A 27,928-nucleotide genomic window follows, 5' to 3' on the forward strand; every position below is an offset into this window, starting at 1 on the left:
AATGAATTAATACATAAATTGATAATTACTTCAAAAGTTGACTAGCTGATTAAAGGGGGGGTATTATGCATGTTACGTTTCATCAAAAACATGTCTGAAAAGATTCAGATGTCATTCATTCATGTTTGGGTGTTTTACAGATCTCTCCTGGGCCCTATTCAAATCCTCCTTAAGATGTAAGATTCTGTACAAGGCTCCGCCCACAATCCTACCTCCCCCATGCTCCCACATGACAATTCACCATTAATATACAAAAACATGACACAAAATTGTCCACAGCAACTTGACAAACCTGATGTAATGTGCAGTAGTTTCATTAGTGGGATACACACTGATTGTGTTGTGATAGTGCTCTGAAGGGGGGGTGACTTAATGCGGGAGCATTAGGGAGGTGAGACTCACAGGGTCAAAAACAAAAGTGAAACATATTAATAAGTTGTTTTCAGTCAAGTTCATTTTTAAAACAATAAAAAGTAACATGGTGATCTAAATATGTGACGTGTTGGCAATTAATCCTCCACAGAAGCCAAATCCCCCGTCTTTAATGTACAAACTTTAACTTAACTAAAAAAAGGTCTAAAACAAAACTAGTTAAGGCTGGCTGTATGTAATGGATTTTAAAGTCTTCAGAGTTTTTAATACACAATAAAAATGTGCCGAACACATGAAGGACAGTGCAGTTTTCAGACATGATTTACATAACCAAAACAAAAAAAAAGAGGATGAAAAAGTTCACACAAACTCTGTTTGGGTCCTCTGCTATTCTTACAGCTTATGAGCTGTTACCTGGCAACAGGGTCACGCAGACTGACCGCTCTGATTGGCTGTGGTAAAGGTCAGCACAAGCGACAATCATGAAATGATAACGTGTTGGAAGATTAAAAATTAAGGTTTTAAAGCAGCCACCTGATAAATGATGGTTACAGAGTCACACTGACCCCACACACACGAGGAGTGCACCACAAATGATCACGAGAAGCTCCTACCTGAACTTGTGGAACATCAGACTTTAAACCAAACTAAATATGCTCTAGAGTGAGCCACAGAAACAACTGAAAGAGAACGATCATGCCATTAAAGCTGCACCAGGTAACATCTCTACAGAGCCTGGCCGCTGAGGGTGATGGAGCACTCGTGTCTCTGCTTAGAGCCTGGACACACTGACTCTAATGTGTGCAGTCTGACAGGTGATATATGACAGGTGACAGCGACAGGAGGCACCTGCAGTCGGACAGGAGACATAGGACAGGTGACAGGCGACAGGAGGCATGTCCACCTGAGTGAGCCCAGAGCTGCTGTAATGATCAGGCCTGTCCTCTGCACACTGTCACACTGTCACACTGTCACACTGTCACAGGGCCCACACAGGACACACTCTGCTCTGTATGTTGGGGGGGCTCTGTGTGTTGGGGGATATATCATTTTCTTATTGTATCTTATGTAATTTTCGGAGAAACAGAGTTTGGGGTTTTCATGGCCTGTAAGCCATAATCATCAAAATGTCAAGAAATAAAGGCTTAAAAGCTTCACTGTGTGCCATGAGTCTACTGTTTGACTTTCTGAAATAAGTGACAAAAATAGTGAACTTTTTCATGACATGAGATGGTCTGTATATAGCAGACAGAAGCACAGTGTCTTCTATAACTACATTTCTTATAACGTTTAAAGGCTGCTTACAAGACACACAGAAACACGAGTGTACTGCTCATGATTTACTGCATGAAAATGAGCAGTATTGCAGGCTGGGTTCAGGACTGGGCCATGTCTTTTACTATTTGAGAGCAGCGTCACATTCTCATCCTAACACGCTGGCTAAATAAATAAAGGCATTTGAAAGTACTTTCTACGACAGCTCTTATGTTTTACAGAGCCTGAGCAGTGTGACGATATTAAGTGGTAAGTATTTTGTGGTTATTTTTACCGTCCAATTATATTTTTATGATACCAAGGCATTAACAAAAGATATCACCTTATTTTTGTTATCCAGATAATAAAGAAAATAAAAACAGTCATATAATGTTAGAAGTGGGCTGCAGTGTCGTACCTGGAGCGTTGAACTGCCGCACTGTGCTGTATTTGTTCTTCTCATAGACCCGGTTCAGGACACACCCCTTCGGGACGCTCCAGGGGGCGGAGCTAGCCCGGCTGTCACGCTCCTCTGCAGTATCGTACACCTCCACGTGGGGCGCTCTCTCCGTCAGGTTCTTGCTGTAGTGGCTCAGGCCGTACTGGGCGATCTGGATGGCGTAGAAGTATCCCTGAGGACCCCACTGGGTGGACAGAGGCACGCCTGCAATACACACAACATTTGAAGTTTAGTATCATTATTTAATCCACGGCAATTAATATACATGATAGTTTTGTATTAAGGTTCTGTCCATACATCTCTCCCCCTTGTATGGCTCTAATAAGCCTCTCTCTGTTTGGTTGTTAATCACAAGGTCAGATCATGAGTCATTCAATAAGGTTAATCAGCTGACATTTGCCACGTTTACATGTCGAGAGCTTTAATTCTGAATCAAAATAATGCAAGTCTGTATAAAAATGAATTTCACTTTAAAAAGACGAAGTAAACACTTAATTCCTGATGAAAATGATTATTCAGAATTAAGTAAGTGGGTGTTTTATTCTGATTTTAAAGCCAAATAAATTTATTCCTCGATCATGTCAGTTTTTATTCTGCTTAAAAAATAATTGAAGTCGTTCAGCGCATGCTTGTTGGGTCGCCCTTCTGACGATCCGGCTCCACCAGTCCTCTCTTGGGACTTTCATCCACGTCTCTTTGGATTTGTGAGTGGGATGTGGGAGTGGGCTGAGGTAGAGCAGCCTCACACTCACTTTGTCTTCTTCCTCTTTCTCCGACACTCTTCCCTTCTCCTCCTCAGCTCACAGACGTAAAGTGTGATGAGACAATTCTCCAACTGCTGCACAATTATCATCAGAACCACTGCGCAAAAAGTTTGGATCCTGTTTGTGTCCGTGACGTGACGACAAACCAAGATGACAGAAAAGCCGGTAGCAGCTGAAGTGTGTGTTTTCTTCCCAAAGACATAAATACCTTGGTGTCTCTGTCCAATCAGAACTTTCCCCACTCTCAGACGCTGAGACACATTAAATAAAGACGATTTAGCGAGTTTTCCATGTTTTCCAAAACCTCAATTCAGTGTGAGTGCGTATACATGCACATCAATAACCCGGTTATGATCGGGTTTTTTGAGTATCCCGGTTTCTTCATGGTGCATGTATACGCAGTAACCCGGTTTCAGTATCCCGGTTAAGGCAGTATCCTGGTTATCAGAACCCGGGTTACTGTAGCTGGTTTATTCCGATAGTAACCGGGATACTTGTGGCATGTATACGCAGTATCCCGGTTACTGCAACATAAAGTTGAGTGCACAATCGTCCAAAAGACACTTTTCAGTCTTTTCACAACAACAGTAGTGACATAAATAGTGACCAACATAAATAAAGTGACCAACATAAATAAAGTGACCATACAAGTGAAATGACTGTAAAATGAAGAGCTGCTCTAAACCTTCACATGTACAATCTGCACTCGTACGACCTGCACTCGTGTGATCACTGAAAAACTAAAACATGAACTATCTCCTGTACAATATACACACAGAACAGACTCACCATCATCATTAGTGCCTCTTCTGTCACAAAAAGAACACACATAATCCACTGAGTCGTGTCATTTAGTCCAAAAGAAGCTGATCGCATCAGCGGCACAATGAGCCATGCAGTTTTAAGTTTTGTTCCTGTAAAATGTAAACAAATGTGATCAGAGCTGAATGATCTGATCAAACGGGCTGATGTGGCTCTACAGTGGTTCTGGTTTATATGTTGTAAAGTTGAGTTTATTTATGCAGAAGATTTTAATGAAGAATCTGTTGGGTTTGATGTGTGCAGTGGATTGTGGGAGATCTCAGAGCTCCTTAGCCTCTTATGCTAAAGGAGCTCACGGTTTGTATTTTTCCTGGTTTATGAAATTGATTTAAGTTAATTTTTTGCTTGTGCATTTGTAAGATTATGTCAAGAAACCGGGATACTCCATTTGATCATGTACACACGGATATGAGTGTCCCGGTTTCTCAGTGCACATGTAAACACAGTAACACGAATACTGACAGAACCGGGATATGGCTAATAACCGGGATACTGATGTACATGTGTACACACTCAATGATTTCTTCCATGTAAACTCGAAGGAGAATATTTTAATTCCAAACTATTTACTTCAGAACAATTAATTAGGAATTTAAAAAACAGCATGTAAACGTGGCCATTTAAAGGTCATATATTACGCAAAATTGATTATTGTTGAGATGATTGTGTTGCTGTTACCTCAAAAACAGACCTGGAGTTGTGTTTTGTTTCATTCACACATGTTTGAGTAACTCTTTATTATCAGTCTGTCCATGTCCCCCAAAACTCAAAACACTCTGTTCCACCTTGTGATGTCATAAAGTGGTAGTTTTCAAGTTAACATCTCACTTTTACCTTTAGTTTAGTAGAGATTGGCAATTTCAAGTTAGAAATTATGTAAATGATTCTAGTGAAGGCATATGGAGTTTAAAAACATGTTGGAGCATTACCTGTTTTACCATGTGACATCACAAGGTGGAACAGATAGTTTTCTGTTTGAAGGAAGACCTCGGTCTAAATGTGTAGGATTTATGTGTTAAACATGTGTGAAACGTGTGAATGAAACAAAACACAAGTCATGGTCTGTTTGTGATGAAGAAAACAACATTATGACATAGATCAGGAAACAGCGTAGTTGAGGACATTTAATTTCAGTATCGGCAAATAAGGGATATGGTTTGGTCTCAGAAAAACCGTGCCAACACTAAAGGTCTGTGAAGCCTTTTCAAACAAGCACTGGTGGCACACAGACAAACTCCATCACACTGACCCACACTGGATTTGATAGCAGACACACTTTCTTCACTTAAACCAATAAAAGTGTGTTTAAAATGCCAAGAAACTGCTCCCATCCTCAAGCGCGTAGTGGACACATGTCGCCTGAGCTCCAGCACGCACCACGCTCCGTCTCTCTGGAACCACCACCTCGGCTTTCACAAGTCTGTCTGCACGCCGTTCTATTTTAAGCCTATTTGGACAGCAGTTGTCATAACGCCTTTTCTTTGGCTTATGGGAAGAAGCGATCTGCGAAGTGGTGCAGTCAAATCAAATAAAGTAGGCCAAGATGAATTAGTAATGCCACACATATGATCACAGGGCTGTCCAGGGATGTGACAGGACTGGCCACTGTGCCGCCGGGACTACTTCTACACAAAGCCGTGCATGAAAAGAGGAGGGATACATGCTGGTGCTGCGGTCAGGTGCCAGCTCAGCTATGGGTCTGAGCAGAGGCTGTGGAGAAAAGTACAAGCAGCAGAGAAAACATGCCACAATAGGCCTATTATTTTGAAGTAAACATGACAGATTTTCATGTTTTTCTAATTCTGACTTGATTTGGTGGACAGTACCAGCGCTGAATATTCATCAAAGTTTGACATCAGTGAAGTGGCAGTTTGTGGAAAAAAGTTGAAAATAAAAGTACAAAAACACTCGGAGTAGCACTGAGATCTAAAACAGAACCACTTGTCTCTGTCATTAACACAGAAAAGTCCACCCAAAATTCTGAGATAATTTATTCAAAAGGAAGGCATTTTTCTGACAGCTTAAACATTGATTAAATGTTTAAATCAGACCTGGGCATTGTCCAGTTCCTGGACAATTGAAAAGTTGAGTTTTGCATCAGATAGGCCATTTAAGATCATTTGGAATTACAAAATAAACACATTTTATCATTTGATGTCATGCATGGACTAAAGCTGCATTGCTTTTATTTTAGAAGAGACTTTTTAAATGACATTTTTTTGTAAGGCAACCTCACCTTTTCATTGCTGAGTCGGAACAAACTTTTACCAGAGAAATGAGTTAAGCATTTTGGCTTCCACAATATTTTCTGTTTTTTCATGTGGTCCCATGGAAAAAAGAATTGCCCACCCCCGGTTTAAATAAAGGTGTAGTCATTTATTTTTTTAGTCTCATCATAACTATTGTGTCATTTAGACAAGTTTTGGTTAACAAGTTATAGTTGCTAGAGCAGAACTGGAAAGGTGGGTGCAAAAATATCAAAATATTGATATATCATATTGTTTAATGTGATGATACAGTATTGATATCGTGGGCTGCTGTATCGATATCGCCAAGAGTATTTTTTAGTATATTTCACTAAATTATTTTGTTACAGCTACAGTTGTGTTTTTTGTTTAGACATTTTCACTGTTTTGATGATTAAAATGTTTGTGTTTCATATGAACTTTGCACAAGAAGTGGTTAAACAAAGACTTATAGTATCACAGACATGTTTTAGACTTTATTTTTATTGAATCATATCGAACTGATTTGAAATATATCAAACTGAATTGAAAGTGCACTGTGTGTATCGAGGTATGTATTGTATCAGCAACTTCTTAATGACACCAGCTGTCGAACTGGAATTACCTCTATGTGTGTTATATATCTGCTACCGGTGTTAAAGCAGGAAGTCAAATGATAAAATGTGAAGAAGTACTCTTAAGTGCATTGTAAAGGCACTTTCACACAGATACACACATGCACACAACAGCAGCTGAAGTAGATCCAGAAGTTCACAAACAAGAGCCATCATTTCTGTTGCTCTACATTCCCACGTTTGAGCGCTTTAAAGATGCACTATGTCACATTTCTGGTCGGGTGTTGCCACCATGGAGATGTTGTTGCTACCCCTGGAATATTTCACAGTATGGTATTAAATGTACATCTTTATCCTGTTTTCAATTAATGTTGTTTTTATAGCTAAAATACTTTTGCAAATAAGCATTTTTCTGAGAGCGGACCCGCCCGTCCACGGATCTGACCTGTAAGCTACTGGGAGACCCTCCACTGGAAAAGTTACACAATGCAACAATGGAACACAATTCTTCAACAAAGTCATGAGTAGAGTTGTGTTGTCATGATTTATACAATTACAACATGTTCTGAAATGTATGGGATTTAGGGATGAACTATTTGGTCCCGGTTTAGTCCTGGTTTAGTCCTGGTTTAGTCCTGGTTTAGTCCTGGTTTAGTCCTGGTTTAGTTCTGGTTTAGTTCTGGTCTATTCCTGGTCTTGGTCCTGGTTTGGAACATGCTTTGGTCAGTCATTAATGCTTGTTTTGTACTGGTTTAGTCCTGGTTTAATCCTGATCTAGCCCTGATTTAGTCCTGATATAGTCCTGGTTCAGACCTGGTCTATTCCTGGTTTTGGTCCTGGTTTGGTCCATGCTTTGGTCAATGATTAATGCTTGTTTACTCCTGGTTGAGTCCTGGTTGAGTCCTGGTTGAGTCCTGGTTGAGTCCTGGTTGAGTCCTGGTTGAGTCCTGGTTCAGTAGTGGTCTATTCCTGGTTTTGGTCCTGGTTTAGTCCATACTTTTAGTCCGTCACTCATATTGGTTAAGACTGAAACCTGAAGTGACCTGGGCAGTTAAAAGGCAGGAAAAATATCCAATGTGAACTAAACTCTGATTTAAAAAAAAAAAAAAAAAAAAAAGCCAAACAAAAAAGTGTGGGTTCTTTTTTTAGTTCCCTTTCTTGCATACATTTTCAGGTTTCTCTCCCACAGCCCTGTCTCCTGCCTCTCTGACAACTCCAGTCAAATAACTGTCACCAACCATGATCCCCCTCACAAACTCTCCTCCTCTGCACAACCGCAACCCCCGACCACTTTCTCGTGCTTGTGGATACCGTGGCTATCTACAGCGGGTAAGTACTTTCGACACAACGAAATCCAGTCACTCCTAGAAAGTAAAAGTCACACGAGGTTGAAAGTAGAGTTAAAAGGCTTTTATTTAAATGGCCAAACCCAACATTTTTTGACTACACTTTTCCTCGTGCAACTTTTAGTTCTTTGGAGCGCCTGGATTTCGTTGTGTCTAAAGTTTCGATCCTTTTTCCAAGATGATCGAAACTTGGCACACCTGCAGCAAACAGCCACATTTTTTTTAGTTTTTTTCGGTAAGTACATTCGCAAAGTATAAAGAGTTTGCAGTGATATTTTATTATGAAAATACACAGGATCTGTCAGTTCTGCACGTCATGTGACTGTGTCAGCTTGACGTCAGAGACCGCTGCAGTGTCCGGCAAAGATAGACTTCTTGAGGAGTCTTTCTGCAGGCCCACGCCTCGCCCACGCTGCACCGAGGTGAGTGTGGCAGGGTGCTACTGACTTTAATGAGGGTCAGTCCATATGAAATCATCCGCCCTCCCCTATGAGTCATCTCAGATTTGGCTGAAAAAAAAAACCAAACATTTTTTTAATCACCAAATGAAAGAATCTCAAATTTTAGCTCAATCCCTTGAGTCGTTCCTGAGTTATGACCCGGTGACATTTTGGGGCCATGCTCACTTTTTTGGAAGCCTTAATTTATAAGCATGTTTGAGAGACCAGAACTTCATCATAAATAGAGCTAGGAAGCAGAACATTTGTATTATTGTAGATTCTTGGTCATAGATTCTAAATCTGTTGGATTTGGGTTTGTTTTTTTTTTTCATTTTTGAGGTCCAAGATCCATTTACTCCAAGCAGATATTTACAAAGTAACTGTTGAAGCTGAATATTTGAGAGAATGACCATTTCTGACAATCTCACACTGTTCTGAGCTTTCATGTGGATGGTGTAGAGTCCCAAATATGGTCACAGACCAAATGTGATATTTTTGGCCCCTTCTTTGGACCATGTGGGCACAGTTAGATGTTGATACATTTTTTACCAGAGAAACTTTAGCATATTCTGATTAGTTTAAAGTAATAAAAACATCTATTAACTTCCTTCATTTCAAATGGATTTTTTTGAAAATGAGGTCTCACAGGTCATTTTTGGTGGACCTTAGGTACTTTTCCACCTGCAGAAAGGTTCAATTACCTTTAATAGACTTAAACACTAATCTAATCAAGAATCTACAATAATGCAAATGTTCTGCTTCCTAGCTCTATTTTTGTTGAAGTTCTGGTCTCTCAAACGTGCTTATAAATTAAGGCTTCCAAAAAAGTGAGCATGGCCCCAATATTTCAACGGGCCATAACTCAGAAATGACCCAAAGGATTGAGCTAAAATTTTAGACTCTTATTTGGTCATTTTAGAAATTTTTTGAAACATTTTCAGCCAAATCCGAGATGGCAAATAGGGGAGGTTCCTTGACAATGGCTGATTTCATATAGACTGACCCATGACCCAAGTCCTGTGGGACCTGAGCGTGTCCCGAACGCACCGCACCTGCAGTCAGTGTTCACCAGGCATCAGTTTCAATGCAGATTACATGAAGAAATAACTGTTATAAGAACTTTTAATCTGAATTCTTGAAGTCTTGTCGAGGCATTTTAAAAGGAAAAAGTAGCATATTCACAATTTTGTCAGTCTCCACAAAAATATCTATAAATATCATACCGTGAAATGTATGAAACTCAGAGTAAATACTTAGGATGCTCTGAATGCATAAAGGAAGTGGGGAAGAACTTTGGAGCACTGTAAACCATTTAAAACTACCATATTTTTTGCACTATAGGGCGCTCTGGATTATAAACCATTAAATGGTCTATTTTCCCACTTTTTTCACAAATAAACTGCACCGGACTTTAAAGGAAACCCAACAGTGTGATGGGTGAGTGGTTTTGTTTGTTTGTTCGTTCACGGTGACTCTGGGCTTTGTTCAGTTGTGGCGTGTAGGGAGGGTGCTGTCTGGACCGCTGGATTGTCGGCGCCTTCGCAGTGACTCAGTTGTTCAGTTGTGTCTAGAAGTGGCACATTGCACTCGCTTTTTCGGTTCGTTCCTCCGTTCCGTTCCTCGTCGGCGTGGAGTGATGAGTGTGTCTGTGGGTGTGTTTCTCTGTGTGGTCCCTGTCTGCTCCGTGTGTGTTTGCGTGGTGTGACTGAAGTCGTGCTGGGACACCCGAATGGATTTGTGTATAGGGCGCTCTGGATTTTGGGGCGGGTGGCCGTTTTTTGATGGGGCTGGAGGCTTAAGAGCACGCCCTATAGCCCGGAAAATACGGTAATTAGTTCTGTTTTTTTCATGAAAATCAGTGTCTTTAAAGTGAATATGATGGGTTAGACTAGTCCTCCGCTCAATTTCATTTCTCTCCAGCAACTAGGTCAGGAATCAGAATAAACTAGACGGTTCGCAAAAACCCTGGAAGTGTGAATTCGGGCACCAGCCAATCAGCAAAGAGTCAAATATTCTGTGTTGGCAACGATTCCTGAGATCAAAGATTTAAAACCAGAATAAAGAGAATGTTTGGTGAATTTTATCAAGGGGAAAGATGTTATTGTCCTTCTTCCTACGGGATTTGGAAAAAGTTTAATATACCAGTTAGCCCCGTTAACGGCACATTACATACATCACAACCAAATAGCAGCGGTTAAATGATAAAAAATACCTGCCTACTGTCGAGCAAATGAAATCTAACATTCAGATGGTTTGTACGAAGTGAAATGAAGTAAAACCGGCTGATGCATGAATGATGAAAAATTAACCTGATTTAACCTTTAACATTTGACTAAATACATAGCCTAGTTTTTTTCTAGTTTTGCAGTTTTGTTGAAGTTAATAAATAATCATTTGACTTTCTGGTTTAGCTGGACACAGGCAGCACATCTAACACATCTTCAACTAGGCCAACAACTGTTACCAAGCAACCATAATATAAAGGAGGGTGAAAACTTACACTTCAGCACAATAGCTCTCATTAGACAAATTAAATAACAACACCTTTTTTTGTTAAATGAAAGTTTAAACTGCAAACAATGCCTTCTTTGTGCGTAAACTGTAGCAACATTTTGGCTGGCATTTGGTGAGTTGATGACAGAGAGATTCCATTTTTGAACTCTATTTTTAGTACTTTTCTTTTAAACTTTTCCTCACAAACCAATATTAAAACGGTGAACAAGAGTATTATCCCTACAAAGTCAGAATTAAAAACATAAAACCCCATCAAACACTCTTTAAATGAGAGGTTTTAAACAGGGCTTTAGCTGAGCGGGTCTTGCGCTGACATCCACCCAGACGAATGCTGAACCCAGGGGAAAAGGAAGTGAAGTGTGCAGCTCCCGAGAGGTTCAAGTTCAGATGTTCTAAGAAAACTTTGAACTGCAGAGGAGCTAAAGAGGAGGGGCCTGCAGCGACTTACTGAGGATTTGAGGAGGTTAACAAGAAATCTCTTCAAACAGGAAATCCACCTTCACTTTGTGTCATGTTTCAGTGTAATTTCTGTTTATGTGAATATCTTTGTCATCATAGGAAATGTTTGCAAGTGTATGTAAGATGTTACTTTTTTGGCTGGGAGTCCGTCACCTGCTTGTTTCTGTGGATATGTCATTATTCTGCCTGGAATGTTCCACAGTATGACATTAAACAGCTCTACTTTACATTTATTCAATTACAAGTGGTTTTATTGTTGTTATTGTTACTTCGGTTCACTTCATACAAACCATCTGACCTCGCAGCATTGGGATTTGTTTGCATAGTAGTTGTTTTGACAGTAGGCGGGTACTTTTTATCATTTAACCAATCGCTGCTGTTTGGTCGTGATGTATGTAATGCGCCATTAACGGGGCTAACTGGTATATTAAACTTTTCTCAAATCCCGTAGGAAGAAGGACAATAACGTCTTCCCCCTTGATGAAATTCACCAAACATTCTCTTGATTCCGGCTTTAAATCCTCGATCTCGGGAATCATTGACAACACAGAATATATGACTCTTCACTGATTGGCTGGTGCCTGACCTCACACTTCCAGGGTTTTTGCAAACTGTCTAGTGTATTCTGATTCCTGACCTAGTTGCTGGAGTGAAATGAAATTGAGTGGAGGCACTAGGTGGCACCAGCCCGGCTAGAACACAAATGGCCCCAAAAAGAAAATCATGTATTGCAGATTAGAAGCTGCAAGTCGTGAAATCTGCAGCTGAAAACAATAATTGAGCAGCAGAAAGAAAGTTTGGAGTGAAAGAGAAACTTGTGACATCAGGAGGACGCACCATGAAACTTTCCTGAAGTCACTGGATGGATGGACAAAGTCTGGACTTCAGTGACACTGAAACCATCCTGTCGGGATTCAGAAAGACACGAATAATTCTAACTGGAACTGATGCTGAGTCTGACAACAGCGACACAGAAGAGGAAGCGACGCTCTGTTTACCTCCGGAGGTCGAGGCCGAGTTGTTCAGAAGTGACACCGACGATGAAGAACTGAATAGATTTAGTGATTTGGAGTGAGATGGAGAGTTTGGTAAACTTGTTCTGTTCTGTTGTTTATGTTATAGTTTATCTGAAGAACTGTTCATATGTGACGTTAACAGTCTGTTGTTCTCTCTTCTATTGTTTTTACTACAACTTCACTTTACACAGGAAATGTCGGTTCCTGGTCTCTGATTTTTTTTTTTAAAACATTTCCCCCAAAAAGTGTGACTTATATATGTTTTTCCTCTTCATTATGCATTTTTTGGCTGGTGCAGCTTATACTCCAGAGTGACTTATAGTCCAAAAAATATGGTACTTACCGTAAGAATAGACAGACACAGATCTGACCTGTAACTTGTGCTGGTTTGGTTTTCATGAAGATAGAAAGGTTTAATGCCATACTGTGAAACATTCCAGACAAAGAAAATGATTTGATGGACACTCCACCAGAAAGGTTACATGATTAACTACATGATGACTACATGATTACTTTAAAGTGAGTAGTATTATGTTTTGAGGCAAAAAAGGTGATTTCTTTTCTAACCTTGTAATTTCATTCGCAATTACAAATCAACTTTACAAATCAGGCTTCAGAGCAAATTTAAAACTTGTTCCAGAGCATTAAAGTGAAATTTTGCAGGTTGCCCAAGAGAAAATGAACTGTTCATAAATACAGCTTTTGTGAATCTCTAATTGCAACCATATAAATTGTGATATTTTAACTTTCCTGGGTGACAAGTGTTAAAGGCCCTGCATTTGATTTTTAATAAGGGGAAAAACAGAACTAGTTCATTTGAAACAGTTTGTAGTGATCCAAAGTTATTCCTCACTTACCCTATTCATTCAGAACATTCTAATTATTCACCGTGATGAGTTTATGAAAGGTTTTTACAACTTTAAGAGGCTGTCACTGTAACGCTAACAAAACATGATAACACATAATAATGCAAAAGTTCTGATACTCTCACTTTAGAATTAGAGCAGACAGTACACAGAGGACTTATTTTGACCTAAGAAGCTACGTTTACTTTTTTTTTATTGGATGATTTGCAGCAAACAAAAACAAAACATAAACCACGACTACATGGGTCATGACAGGAAGAGTCCAAGCTGAAACAAAGGTACCAAATGCATCAACAAATTTGCATTCACAACTCCACTCACTGGACATATAAGAGACAAAATATAAATGAAAAACAAACAAAACTCAATTCACAGTTCATCAACTCCAGAGCTCCATATTTTCCATATTTAACACTCTAGACTCTTTTTAAAAGGTTTCTACAGTGTTGGACTGTTTAAAGTCATTGCGCTGAATATTTTACAAACCAAAATCTCTATCAGAAATGTCTTTTTTCCTCGTTCTTATTCCTTAATCTTATTATTTACAAAAGTTTATCGTTTATGATTGTGCGAAATAAACTATAATGAGAATGAAAGAATGTAAGGATTTTTTGTTTTTCTTTTATGGTTGTACAAACTAATAATAATGTTAACGAAGGCGAAAAAGTTGATCATTTATGAGTAACTACGTTTACAATATGTCTGTACTGGGAGAACACACAATTCACTCAAATACCTGGGGGAAAAAAAAAATCAGGTACACTTTAATACAATAGTGTAAAAATATTTCACCTTAGGTCATTTGTGCTGAGACAAGACCTGTCCTCCACTAAAATTTGAAACTAAAAGCCTCCACACACTACAGGATTTTTCCGTCTTAAACGAAACGTGCGACAAAAAGCGCACACCACAGACACGAGGAGAATCTGATGAAACTTAAAATCTCCGATCAAAAAGACTACAGCGGGATCTGTCTGAGGACCACAGGATATAAAGTTATGAGCGCGATGGCATCGGATGTTTCCTGTCTACATTAAAACCACTCACTCTGAGACTCTTCAGTGTTCAAAGATCAGACTCTGCACTTTTAGTTTAGAGACAAGTCAAAACTGTGTGAGATGAAGTCCACAGGAAGTAGAGTGACTGTGACTAATCTGCAGCTTCACCTCGATCCGTGCGCTGTGTGGATGTAAACAGACACACGTGAGGAACAAAACTCACCTTTTGACTTTTAAAGAACGACTCAAACTGGATTCACAGCGCTGTTTCGTGGACTGGGGTCATTATTTACGGAGGACAGTTTTTATGGATAATGTGGATGAGATGCTGCACTTTAAATTCATCACTTTACGAGAGGTGAGGTATAAAGTCTTCTCATTATTTTAACGAAACTTAAAACCACATGGCTAATTTGCATAAACTAAGCAAAGAAAGAAAAAAACGCTCTTGTGCGCTGATGTGGTTCAACTTCTGTTGGACTAAAGGACACGACTCAGTGGAATATGAGTGTTCTCTCTGTGACAGAGGGATGAGCCCAAACGTGGGACTGAGGTGCAACTCCAGTGTTTGTGTCAGACGCAGCTTCATATCTACACACAGAAACCTACATTTGGGTTGTCGATTAGAAATTAACATAATCAATGAAAGTCTTAATGATTATCAATTAGTCGACTAATCGTGCCCATCCCAAGTTACGATACGGTAGCTGATGTTTGGTGGTTATGATCTGACAGAGCAGCTCAGAGACACACTGTCACCGCACACATGAGGATCAAACACACACACACACACACACACACACACGAGGAGCACAGCAGCTTCATGATTGCACATGAAGACACAAAGTCGGGTCACGCCTCCCTGAACTCGCTGAGAAGCAAATCACAGCCAAAATCGGACAAATTCTCCTGCAGTGTGTGGGGGCCTTAAATGTAGTTTAGAATCTTGTGTAGTGTCACTCGATACTCAATACTGGATCAGATAACACAATGATAGTAGAAACTGAGACAACAGCTCAGTTCATAGAGTCCACTGAGCTGAAGGTTGGTGGTTTGAATCCCGCTCTCGACATAAACATCATTGGTTGAGGCATCAAATCCACTGACTCACAGGTTTGCTGGTGCAATTCCAGCTCCCACAGATGAATGCTGTTTTTGTGTCCTTGGGCAAGACACTTAAAGCACCTCGCTCCAGTGTCTGCATACAGTGGTGTGTGAATGTGTGTGGTTCAGTGATGTTTTGCAGTTTTCAAATGCTCAAAAAGTGGAAATACAATGACATGCAAAATGTGTACATTTTCTGGTAAAGTGTATATTTTATCATTTCACACAGTATATGCCCTTTGAAAAAAAAAAAAAAAAAAATGATGCATACATATTGTTAAAATGTAATTGCATTTCAAATTACTTATATTATGGAAAATGAATGGGTGAGTTGTTGTAAAGTGCTTTGAGTGCCTTGAAGGTGGAAAAGCGCTGTATAAACATGTGACAATTTACCAAAAAAACACTCAAAGGTGATTTTCAACATTAAAAATGGTTGTACTTTCTTTTCTCTTCCCATGTGTCTTATATGTGTGTAATCCTCAGTGCTCCATGTGTGTACTAGTCTATGTGCTCTTCTACTTGTTCTGATACAACTCGACATCAATCTAAAGACATTCAGGAAATGGTCTTTTCTGTCCTGTGAATGGGACTGTTTTAGTATCGACAGTGTTGGGGAGTAACAGATTACATGTACCGGGATTATGTAATCAGAGTACAAATTATGAGTAACTGTATTCAGTTACAGTTACTGTTTCAGTGAGTGGTAATTGGATTACAGTTACTTTGTTGAAATAAATGGATTACAGGGCGGTATTTTCCTGTTTTCACATTTTGGGCTAAACCAGGACTAAAACCAGGACTAAACCAGGTCTAAACAATATGACACTTAACAGTAGGTGGACATAATTGAAGGCAGCAGTGATCTCATATAAAAATCATTTCTCTATCAGGATGTGGTCACTACATTCATGTCATTTTAAAAAGCATGACAATATCAAGTAATCCAAAGTATTCAGATTACGTTACTCACTTTCAGTAATTTAATGGATTACGTTACAAACTACATTTTGGGGTATGTAATCTGTAATCTGTAGGGGAATACATTTTAAAAGTCACACACTAAGTATCGATACCTGCTCAAATGAAGATCTAATTTCGATACTCATTTAATATCGATTAGTATCTGATTTTCGACACTTTTGACAACCTAACCCATGTCATTTCACACAAATTCCTGCTTAATTTGAGATATTATTGTGTTTCAAGTTCAAACTATAAAACAGTGTGATCATGTTCCTCTGTGGGAGGGAAAGTGAGCGTGAGACCAAACCTCCACAAACCTTTAAGGCAAAACTTTCTCTGGCTTTAATTAGCTCCCTGACAAATATATTCCAAAGTACTTTGCGCTCACTCTGTATTAAGGTAAGCCTGACCGGGGGGTAGTTCTCATCAAGCCCGCGATTAATCCTCACAAGTGTAATCAGAGCAGGCCTGTGCCGGGGGTCCACACTCAGCTCAAGTATGTTCTACCAATGTGTGCGGACAAATATTACTTATTTATGATTATGACAAGGGATTAAGTCTTTATTAGTTAAGATTGCCCATTAACAATTACACTAATCAAGACTGCATGTCCCACTGTTCACAAGCAGACTCTTCACTGTGTGGGAGTTGTTTATCTGATTTAGAACATATCTCACTTCAGCTAAATGGGAAAGTGAAGCAAACTGGATGGCTGTTATTAATTACTTTATTATTCATTATTATTAATTAATCATTGCATTTCTAGAGCGCCTTTCAAGATCTCCAAAGAGCTTTAGAGTTGATTGTTCATTCACTTCACACTCGCCCTGGGGCAGACTGACGGAAGTGAGGCTGCTAATCTGTGCCATCGGCCCCTCCACCACCACCAACACTTCCACACACTCCACTTTCTTACTAGACAATGTGGATGAAGGTAATTAGGTTCTTTTTTCAGACCAAGAGTTAGTTTTGATAGCTGACAGTCTGGACTGCTCGTTAGCGCTCTTCCTCAGAGTCATGTGATTGAAAAAACATCAAATACTCCCTTTTTAACATAGGCTCATGTGTTGTTTCAGTTGAGCAACTGACTAAAAGAGAGACCTTTCACTTCATTTGAATATTGCACTGTGAAGTGTGATAAACTGCTCCTTCCTGTTTTTGCAGTCCATACACCTTCACAACTTCATCTACCCTCAGTGCAAAGACCATAGTGCACAGGCCATAGTGCAAAGGTCATAGTGCAAAGGGCTTTGGAATGCTCTAACAAGTAAACAAGAGAATAATTTCAGTAAAAGGATATTGTTCTGGTTGCATCATGTTCACCAACAGTTACGAAATGACAAGCAGTGTGATGGAAATTTATATTGTGGAAAGACAGATCATTTTCTCCACAACAGCCGCCTCCCAAAACTTGGTAATGCAACAACGAGAAACAAAAGTGACAATAAAGAGGACATCATGTACAAGAGACTTATGAGCTTTTAATGATGTTATTACAGTGTTCACTCATCATTAACTTACCCAAACATGCTCAGGCTTTAGTGTTCCAAAAAGTTCCAATTTGACCTACCCCCTATCTCTGCCCACAGCCCCGTACCATCTTGAGATTATTCATTCATACAACGGGTCATACATGTAGGGGTCACATGGTCTTGCTACTGCTATGGTGAAATACCAGATTTTAAACAGGAATGTAATGGATTTGTTTGTATGAAGACATTTTGATCATCATTATTTCACATTCCCTGTAAATAGCATTACATTTACAGTGAATGTGAAATAATGACCTGAATGTATGAATAGTTTAAATACCTAAGAAAGAACGTGCATAAGCAATTTGACTTCAATTTAACTCAATAAAACAAAAACGTCCTGCATACTTCTTTACATGATAAAAGAGTGTGCGTCTAGTCATTTTACAATTTCACTTGTGTATTCTGTGTAGGCTGAACATTCAGACTAACAGCTACTTAAGGCTTAGGCTGCAGCAGCGTTAACAAAGGCTCAAGTCCAAATATGATGAGATAAAGCTGGGGGAAGTAGTTACAGAACTTATCCCGGGTTGCCATAGAAACGCTCCCTTGACCTTGTTTAAGAGTGTTCTGTGATGAGCTAATGAATGATTAATATGTGCTATTTTCACCTCCAAAATGTGCTCGCAGACACAGGCCTGGTTTAGCAAATGAACCCGAGAGCTGGAGGAGCTCTAGTGTCCTTTATGAGCCCATGAGTTTTTAATGAGGGACGATAGTACGAGTAAACACCGAGGCCGAGCAGCACGAGACACACACAGCGCAGAACAGTGTGCACATTGACACTCTCTGTGGAGATAATGATGGTTTTAGCACCTACACTAAAGCCGCGGCTGGAAAATGGGCTGGAAAAATGACAAAGCTTTTGTTCATCTACAAGTTAATCTAAAATCTAAAAAAAAACTTACTTTTGCATTTGATTTTAGTATGGTGATTGAATTAGCGATTTGCATTTTAAAAGGCACTGTGCCTGATTTTTACCAACTTAAAAATGTGAAAAACCAAAAGTTATTCCTCACTAGTGTTGGGAATTACCCAAAATGGACTCTCGTAAGCTCTAACTCATGTTAGAATGCAGTTCCCTCCTTAAAAACAAACCTGGAGTTGTGTTTTGTTTCATTCACACTTGTTTGAGTAACACTTTATCATTACTCTGTCTACATCTCCAAACTCAAAATGCTCTGTTGCACTTTGTGATGTCATGAAGCAGCAGTTTTCCAGTTAACAGCTCCTTTAACCTTTTATCCAGCAGAGACTTGCAATTCCAGGACTGAAATCATCCAAATTATTATGGTGAAGGTGTGTAGAATTTAAAACCACAGTGGAGCACTTCCTGTATTATGACATGAAATCAAAAGGCGTGTCATGTGAGTGTTTTCTGTTTGAGAGAAGAACTCAGTGTAAAAATGTGCAGGGTTTGTGTGTTAAACATGTGTGAATGAAACAAAACACAACTCCAGGCCTGTTAGTGTTGAGGAAACTTTAACATTATAACACATTGGAAATTCAACAAACAAATCGCTTAACTAATGACTTCTTCCTCCTCGTTATTTTACTGCGAGTCTGAGCAGCGGTGACAGATCAGACTCTCTCGTCTCATTCAGAGGAGCTGCAGTATTTTTCCTTTGTTTTGGGAAGTAAACAAGACCGAGACGGGGGATTAGAAACAGTGACTGGCCAAAACAGAGATGGACTGTATAATGTGACCAATGAGAAGCAGCGTTAACCCCGACAACCAATAAGGTGACACAATGAATCACAATCAAAACTAATTGTGAAGTTTACCTCTACAAACAATGATCTGAAGTGCCTCTTGTATTAGTGTAGCTTTTTATAGAAATCTACACTATTAGTCAAAAGTTTAGGCATACTGTATTTCTTTATTTTCATGATTTATTTACCGGAATGTAGTACACAAAAAAGAAACTTGCTTTAGATTAGAGATTTTTAAACAGCTATCCTTTGCTTTTCATCACTGTCTTTGTACTTTTTAATCATTTACTACATAATTCCATGTATCTTGCTTCATATGTTAGATGTTTTCCGTATCTGAAATGTAGAAATAAAACAAAAAAAGAAAAAAAACAATGAACGAGATGTGTCCAAACCTTTAACTGTTAGTAGATCTAAATAATGGTTCTCTAAACCTGCATTTGCAATTTCCAATCAAGAATGATGCACAAATTCAAAATGAAAAAAGATTCTAAAGTTTACACAAACTTTATCCAAGTGAAACATGATGAAACGATCTGAGGCAAGACAGGACAGAACCAGATCAAAGTTTGTGAGAGAGTTTTTTACGTGAGCGGGTTCCATGTATGAATGCTCCTCATGTGTGGATGTAAGTCTACTGTAGAGTGAATGCTGCAACCACGCGCAACCATCACAAAGGCTTTTCCATCAGCTCTGTGCTGCTCACGCTCTGGCTCTGCTCTGCTCCTCTGGGGAATCCACTACAATAATATGAGCTTTAGGAAGACAAAGGTTCAAAAGGCCACGTAACCTTTGAATCCTGAGACGAGGAGCCTGTGTCCTGGGACTTCCTTTTGGATTAAAAAAGGTTTGCGCCAAAAAGTACAGTCATGAGGCTCTGGGAGTAAACCTGAGTCCATCCTGTACAGACGGAACACTGGTTTGAACGTTTCATAACAAACAGAGATTAAAGATTAAAGGACAATACTTACTGTCTTACAAATGTGAAAAACAGAACTGTCGGGCCTGTTAGTACTTGGATTGGAGACAGGTGGGAAAATCAGGAGCCACAAGGGGGACACAGCCAATCTAAAAAACTGTCGTTGTGTCCTGAGGCAAGACACTTAACCCACATTGCCTAATATGAGTGGTGTGTGCGTGAGCGATTGTGGACAGAGGGACTGATGGCACCAATTGGCAGCTACGCTTCAGTCAGTCTGCCCCAGCTCTGTAAAGCGTCTTTGTGACAAATGTCTGTAAAAACTGCTATATAAATTAAAACTACTACTACTACTACTACTACTACTACTACTACTACTACTACTACTACTACTACTACTACTACTACTACTACTACTACTACTACTACTACTACTACTACTACTACTACTACTACTACTACTACTACTACTACTACTACTACTACTACTACTACTACTACTACTACTACTACTACTACTACTACTACTACTACTACTACTAATAATAATAATAATAATAATGATAAAGTAATTCATCATTTGATTTATATAGTACCTTTCAAGACACCCAAAGGCTTTACAGTTCATTGTTCATTTGTTTCACACTCAGTAGTGGTAAACTACTATTGTAGCCACAGCTGCCCTGGGCACACTGATGAAAGTGAGACTGCCAATCTGTGACTTCAGCCCCTCTGATCACCATCATCACTCACACATACGCCACTTTTTTACTCTGCAATGTGGGTGAAGAGTAACCACAACTTTTACTCTTACTTGAGTCAAATGTTTGGCTCCTCTCCCACTGCTGTAGACTCATCTTTAAAAATGCCCTTGTTCAATATTTACAGAACCCATGTAATTGTTTTTGATCATTTTGTTGAATTTTTGTTGTTCATCTTGTTGTGATTATCTTTGAACTCTTTTTTTTTCCCCCTTTCCGTTTTTCCCCTCAAACTTGTTTTATTATATGTCAAACAGTCAAGTGTGAGTGTGTGTGTGTGAGAGAGTGTGTGTGTGTGGTTGTGTTGATTTTGTTGTTTTCATGCTTTTCTGAATTTATGTATCCTCCTGTCTGTCCTGCTGTATCTGTCTTTTGTTGTATCTGTCTTTTGTTGTATCTCTCTTTTGTTGTCGTGAGGACCCCCTCGAAAACGAGATGCCAAGACATCTCAAGGGGCTTATCCTCCAATAAATTCTAAATTCTAAATCTAAAAACATGATTAGTGTGTCTCCCTCTGCAGAGCTCAAAATGCTCTCGTCTCACTGGTAAGAGAATAATTCATGAGGCTCCTTTGTGTTTTTAAAGTCCATACACTTGCATTGAGCAGGTCAGTGCTTTGCCTGCTTATTTGATGACAGCTACAATATTTCTGCTATAAATCCTCCTGTCCTTTGCTGGTGCTTTTGTTTGGACAAAGGTTTGGAGGTAGTGTCCAGTGCATAAATACAGCAGTAATGTAATCTCGAGCCAAACCCCACAGAACTGTAATAGGGCCCATAAAAAAAAAAAAAAAAGCCTGGACGCAGCTTAGGCCGGTGTGTTCAGTGAAACCTGTGCATTTTCCTGTGATCATCAGATTGACGATAAATGAGTGTATACTTAACACTCAACTATTTTCAATTTCTCCAACACCAGAGAGATCCATGCCTTTGTCTTGAAGAGAGCAGCGGAGGCACTTTATTGATGACAATGTGGTCTGAACTAATAGCCTTTTAAAATGAGCTATTGATCTGTCCTGGCAAAGCTTTGAAAAGTGTTGAGGCTAAGGCTGAACAGAAGGTGGACTTTTGGAGTGGAATTAAGAATAGATGAACGATATCCGAGCGAATCTGCAAACAAAGACTTTAAGAGGGCCGTGATTGTCCGCTGTGATTCATTAGGGGCTGTTAGGTTAATAGTGAGACTAATGGAGTTTACGGAGCAGTGCCAGAGATGGAGCAGGTCCTTCCAAAGCGTGATCCATCCTGCAGATAAAGTCCTGCGGAGGTCATTATGACTCACATCAACGGGCTGTCTCCATGGCCATGGGACGAGACGTGAGACAGTCTGAGGAAGTTGGTGCAAGTTCTGTTTGCAACTATGGTTGTCGAAAGCATTAAAAATCTGAATTAAAATCAGCTCAATTGATACTAAAACAAGTATTTAAAACAGTTATAATAAGAATAAGAAGGCTTCAATAAACAACAAACTGACAACTGACTCCACTCCACACTGAAACCAAACACTGACTACTGTATGTGAAGAACATAAACAGGAGTAAGGACACCAAGGGATGCACCAATACTTGTATCGGATATCAGCACAGTCCAGGAAATCTTAGTTGGTCCTTTTGATGTAATAAACTACAGTATTTAATGCCTAGGAACTAGCGATGGGTGAATGGAGCCTCGTGAAGCATTGACACCTCCGTTGCAATATTGTCTCAAATGGTTCGACGTGTCTGAGGCCTCGGAGAAACACTGACCTCAGGTGGACAAATTTAACAATAAGACAATAGTTGTGTGCTGAGCGACACCGTACCGAACAACAACAAGAATAATGATTTAAAATAATATGTAAAGAGCAACATAAACAACATGCTGTAAATAAGAAAAGAGGTGTCCTTGTTTGGTGGAATTAGATCACAGTGATCCCAAACCATGGATCGCTTTTTTCCACTTGTAGATGCCATCAAAAATGAAACAAATGCCAAAAGTCGCCAAAATCACCACTAACGTCACACAATACTCCTCACTACCAACATTTTTAACAAATATTGGTGCATCTTTTATACTGTAGCAGTTTAGCGCTTGTCAAACCACAGAAGTGCACTGAACACTCTGAAGCATCTGAACCAATCACAGAGCGGAACATTCACTGAGCCAATGAAATGCTTCGATACACTGAAGCGATCGACACATAGAACGAAGCAGTAGGGGGAGGGACTGACACTTCCACACTTTGGTCACGTGAGCGGCTGCTGTGAGACGAGCTCTGAGGCAGTGCTTCAGAGTGATTTGTTTCAGAAAGAACAAGACGTGCTCCAGAGCTCCGTCTCATTTGCCCGTCACTACTAGGAACGCCTCATAATGTTTGAACTTCTAATACAAAACTGTTCATTAGAAGATAAATATCAATGACATATCACAACTGGATCAAATCTGTTTAAGTTAATAGTGAAAAAGAGGCCATTCTCCGTCCCTACAAAGGAAAAGGTTCATACTGGGAATCAACAGACACTTTAAGTCAAAGCATCAAATGAAATAACTGGATCAGTGCATCGTGTACTGGCCGGGGGTCAGATGTACTGTTGAGGGGCAGAATGGCACGCAGAAGTTCCCACAGACCAACAGTGAGAGTGAGAGGATGTGAACGTGCAGAACAGAGCTCCACTGCAGTCCCAGCTGACACACACAGAGCAGCCCGAGGTCACACTCTGAAGGCAATATACTCTGAGCACTGTTTAAAAAGCAGGACCTCTTCACACACGGGACTGAAGAATGAGTGAACACAACCTCAGGTCAGGGCTAAACTCAACCAAAGCACACAATGGGGATCATTCATTTGATGTGACCTGTCCTAGACTGTTGGAACTCTTTGCCCTGGAGTTATGGACAATCACAGTCTGCCTCTGTTCAAGGCTCAGATAAGATCATGTGTTTAGAGTTGGTTTTAATAGTCTACCAGTCAAAAGTTTATTTTCCAGTGTTGTTTTTCTTTACATTTTCTGTACAATATATGTAAGACAACAAATCTATGATGAAAGTTACATGGAATTATGTAGAAAAGAAAAAAGTGAACTCACTTTTTAAATATATTTTAAATTCAAATCCTCAAATAGCCACACGTCGAAGTGACTTTGAAATGATTTCGACGTGAGCTTATTTCTTTAACCTTTTCTCATCAGTCTTTCTCCTTACTTTTTCTGTTCTACATCTTTGACATGTGTTGAAACCAACGAGTGACCCACTCTTCTTTGTCACCTTTTGGGCCTTTGCAATTTATGTTTGACAAAAGGGCAAATTATTGTATCAACGCCATCTGCTGTTAGTACAGCCGATGACCGATACACCAGACGGTCATTCTGGACTTTGGATAGCCAGCCCACCCCTGGCAGTGGTCAATGTATTGTTTTTGTCTGTCTGTTTACGACATTCTACAGGTGTCATTCATAGTTGTGAAGCTTTCACTGAGGATGTACAATGGAAATAGTCATGAAAAAAATAATCATGAATGAAAAAGTGTGCCCATATTTTGACTAGTAGTGTAATAGTACTGTTGATATGTTTTAAATATGACGCCAAGGTAAAGTGTAATCTTTACAAAGCAGCAAGGACAAGAATCTGAAGAGTAAAAGTATGCACAGAAACTTTCATATAGAAAACACTCCTACGATAAATGTCATTCAAAGTTATATGATGATTGACACTCAAAAGGATGTTGCCATGGCAAAGATTTGGAAAAGAACTACAATCATCTCCTCTTGTGAAGAAAATGAAGAGGCCACATGGCACCATCAGGCTACTTTCTAAACACAGTAAGACAATTGTATGCCCTGAAGAAAGCCCCACACGGACAAAACGAGTAAGAAAGTTCCATTTAAGCCTACAGAAAAAAAAAAAAAAAACCCATCTTATTTTATGTTATGTCCCAGCCCCACACAGAGCTGTCACTCACCCCCCCCTGAGCCTGCCACCCAGTCCCCCAATCCCCCAGTCCCTCAGTCCCCCACAGTGTGGGGCTGGCACAGCACTCACAATCTTATTTAGCAAACTAGTTTTACTTGGCCTAAAAATGGCCTCATATTTGTAACCACAAAATATATTTAAATGCTTCATGATCAAATATCCTACTGTGCGATCCATCAAAAGTTTAGTGTATGTAGACGCTACTTTAAAGAATGTTCTTTATGAGAAAATGTATTTTTTGAAAACAGCCTTTAAAGTTACAAAGTCCCAGTTGATTAAAGTGATAGTATGTCACTTTCTGGAGGTGGAAATTCAACTGCATGAGCTCATGGAAATAGGAATCTAAAACCATACTTTAGAACAGGGGTCTCAGACTCGCGGCCCGGGGGCCAACTGCGGCCCGCGGAAGGATTTTTTGCGGCCCTCCACTTGATTCCAAAGAATAATGTCAGTGCGGCCCGCGGTAGATGTACGCACAATCCCACCCCCCTACCGCGGGCCGCACTGACAGATGAAGCTGCAATCGGTGCCCATGCAGATTCACAACAGATTATTAACGCAGTTTACATCCCAAAACTCAATTTACAGCAGTTGTGAAGCAACGAGTCTAAGTGGATCTGTTAATACAAGTACACGTGCACATACGGCGTCACCGAAGAACCAAAACAAACCACACATGGTGGTACACGTGTGCGCACTTCACTTTATGCTCCCACAACCACAGCATCAGAGCGCAGAGGAGGCGCTGACAGAATCCCCCTGTTCATAAGTATGGGACCTTTATTGGAGGGGCTAATAAGAAATAAAAAGACACTGACAGTCTGTTTACCTGTTCAACACTCGGTGCGTAACTTGCTGGCAACACGATGACCAAGCTCCACCTGTGCGTCGCCGAAATCCACGCGCACTCAGCGGCAAACACAGCTGTCCCATCAATATGCAAGCACCACAAAACTGCAGTGATCTATTCCAGAGGCTTGGCGACATGTTAGCAAAAAGTACGAGGCAAAAACAAGCGTCTTCCATCCATGTTTGACATACGAGAAGCAGATACACTCCAGTGTGGTGCTTTCACACCGGCAAACGAACCAAAACTGGTCCGATTAACGAGCCTCTGTATCCCGGTAGAACAGTGATACCTCCAGTAACCAATACTGATGTTCCCTGTTAAAACCGCGGGCGTCCTCATCTTATCACCATGAACTCATAAAACAGCAACGTAGAACTTTCTACAAACTCACCGCATCAGCCCAGAGTTCGGGTAACAGCAGAAGCCAACAGCGTTCAGCGTAGCGCGCAGCTCCTCAGGACGGCGCTGGAGTCTGGTCCTTGGTTTTCTGTCGTCCTACAAGCGCGTTGGTCAGATGGTCCGGAGGCTCTATCCTCCATGTGCTGGTTCCAGACGGTGGCGAGCAAGACCAGTGCGCAATGACTGGGTCTGAGCGTGTACGTTCCGCCGTCTGCGCGCTGGTTCCGTGTTCCGTGCGGGGAAAGTGAGAATGCGCTGTGGACTATACCTACAGGTCTGTGCTGCTCCTGTCCTCCGCGCTCAAGAACCGCGGCTGGTTCCGAGGTGGTGCAAAGCATCCGGACAGAACGTGAATCCAGTTTAGTTGGTGTCCGCATTTGGTTCTTCCCGGGAAAAGCGCTTTTCACTCCCCGCTCCACGTCATCTGAGCCCGGACAGAACCGGAGCTGCTCCTGCTGGTTCGGGACTCTGGTTTGGATCTAGTCCGACTGTATTTTTCACACTAGGCTAAAAGCAGGACATTTTTTAAAGGTGAATCAATCGAATGGGCGATTGCCTATTGCCATAAAATTACTTGGTTAATTAAAGCCTGAAATAACAAATGCTGGTTCCTACATGATCACGGGGAACACCGGGACTTCTCTGTGCAGGTCCTGAACAGAAGTACACACCCCCATTTTTGACTCACTCTGGAGCCACACGTTCGCACGTTCTTGCTTTGATCTTCGTGTGTTACATTCTCTGTATTGGCCATTGTTGGTAAAATATTTCGAAAATGAATCGCGGCTGCGTCTGGACAACAATCTGTTACTGCGCTGGAGTTGTACAGAGCGTCATTACAGGCAGGAGACGCGTTTCTCCCATGATGCATCTAGAATAGTTCGTTTGGACCTGCTGTCTGTGGTTTGGACCCGGGTTCACGTTCACACCAGAAGAACCGCACCAAAGTTGGTCATTTGGTGCGGATTCAAGCGAACCGAGACCACCTCTTTTTTGAGGTCTCAGTCCACTTGAGTTGGTCCGGGTCAGAGTCCGATTGACGCTTTCACACCAACGCAAACGAACCGAACTAACCACTTCTGGTTCGAATGGATCGTTTGGTGCGCACCAAATACTGTCGGTGTGAAAGCACCTAATACAGGTCAAGGGTCACTGATGAGCATCTTCAATCTATCCTGAGGATCTGCTTCCTCCTGCAAGCCAAATATCTCTCAGCTGTACAAGATGAAGCGTAGCCAGGTTCCAACCAGCAAGAAGTAGGCAAAAGAAGAAGAGTAGACGTATTAGTTTAAACTTACGTTCTGAATACATTTTCATGTTCTGAACTGTTATTAAAGATTAAGAAAGTGTGTTGCGTGTTGTTCTTTCTCTCTCCTCTTTTCCCGTGCAACCATTATTTATCAAATACTCAATGCGGCCCAGCCTCACTCAGACTTTATCTAATGTGGCCCCCAGGTAATTTGAGTTTGAGACCCCTGCTTTAGAACATTCTCCATGGAGACAGATATTGTTTATGTCATACTGTGGAATATTATACCCAAATGAACATTTCCATGAACAGAAGTGAGAGGAGGCCCTTCTACAAGCCAGATAAGTGTAAGTCAGGTTTGTGGAGATGCAAGCATG

At 40.4% G+C, this 27,928-nt stretch overlaps 1 protein-coding gene across 3 annotated transcripts in view; it reads right to left on the reverse strand.

The window, feature by feature from the left end:
* Positions 1-27,928, reverse strand: part of glceb (glucuronic acid epimerase b) — a 136,054-nt gene that overhangs the window by 25,993 nt on the left and 82,133 nt on the right. For all 3 annotated transcript variants that reach the window (XM_020940619.2, XM_055154249.1, XM_020940620.2), the window contains one exon: positions 2,045-2,290. In XM_020940619.2, the coding sequence (XP_020796278.2) occupies positions 2,045-2,290 (246 nt within the window). The remainder of the gene's footprint in view (positions 1-2,044; positions 2,291-27,928) is intronic.

Source organism: Boleophthalmus pectinirostris, unplaced genomic scaffold, assembly GCF_026225935.1.
Source record: "Boleophthalmus pectinirostris isolate CB_2022bp ecotype Guang Dong unplaced genomic scaffold, ASM2622593v1 HiC_scaffold_19, whole genome shotgun sequence".
In the NCBI taxonomy this organism is placed as follows: Eukaryota; Metazoa; Chordata; class Actinopteri; order Gobiiformes; family Gobiidae; genus Boleophthalmus; species Boleophthalmus pectinirostris.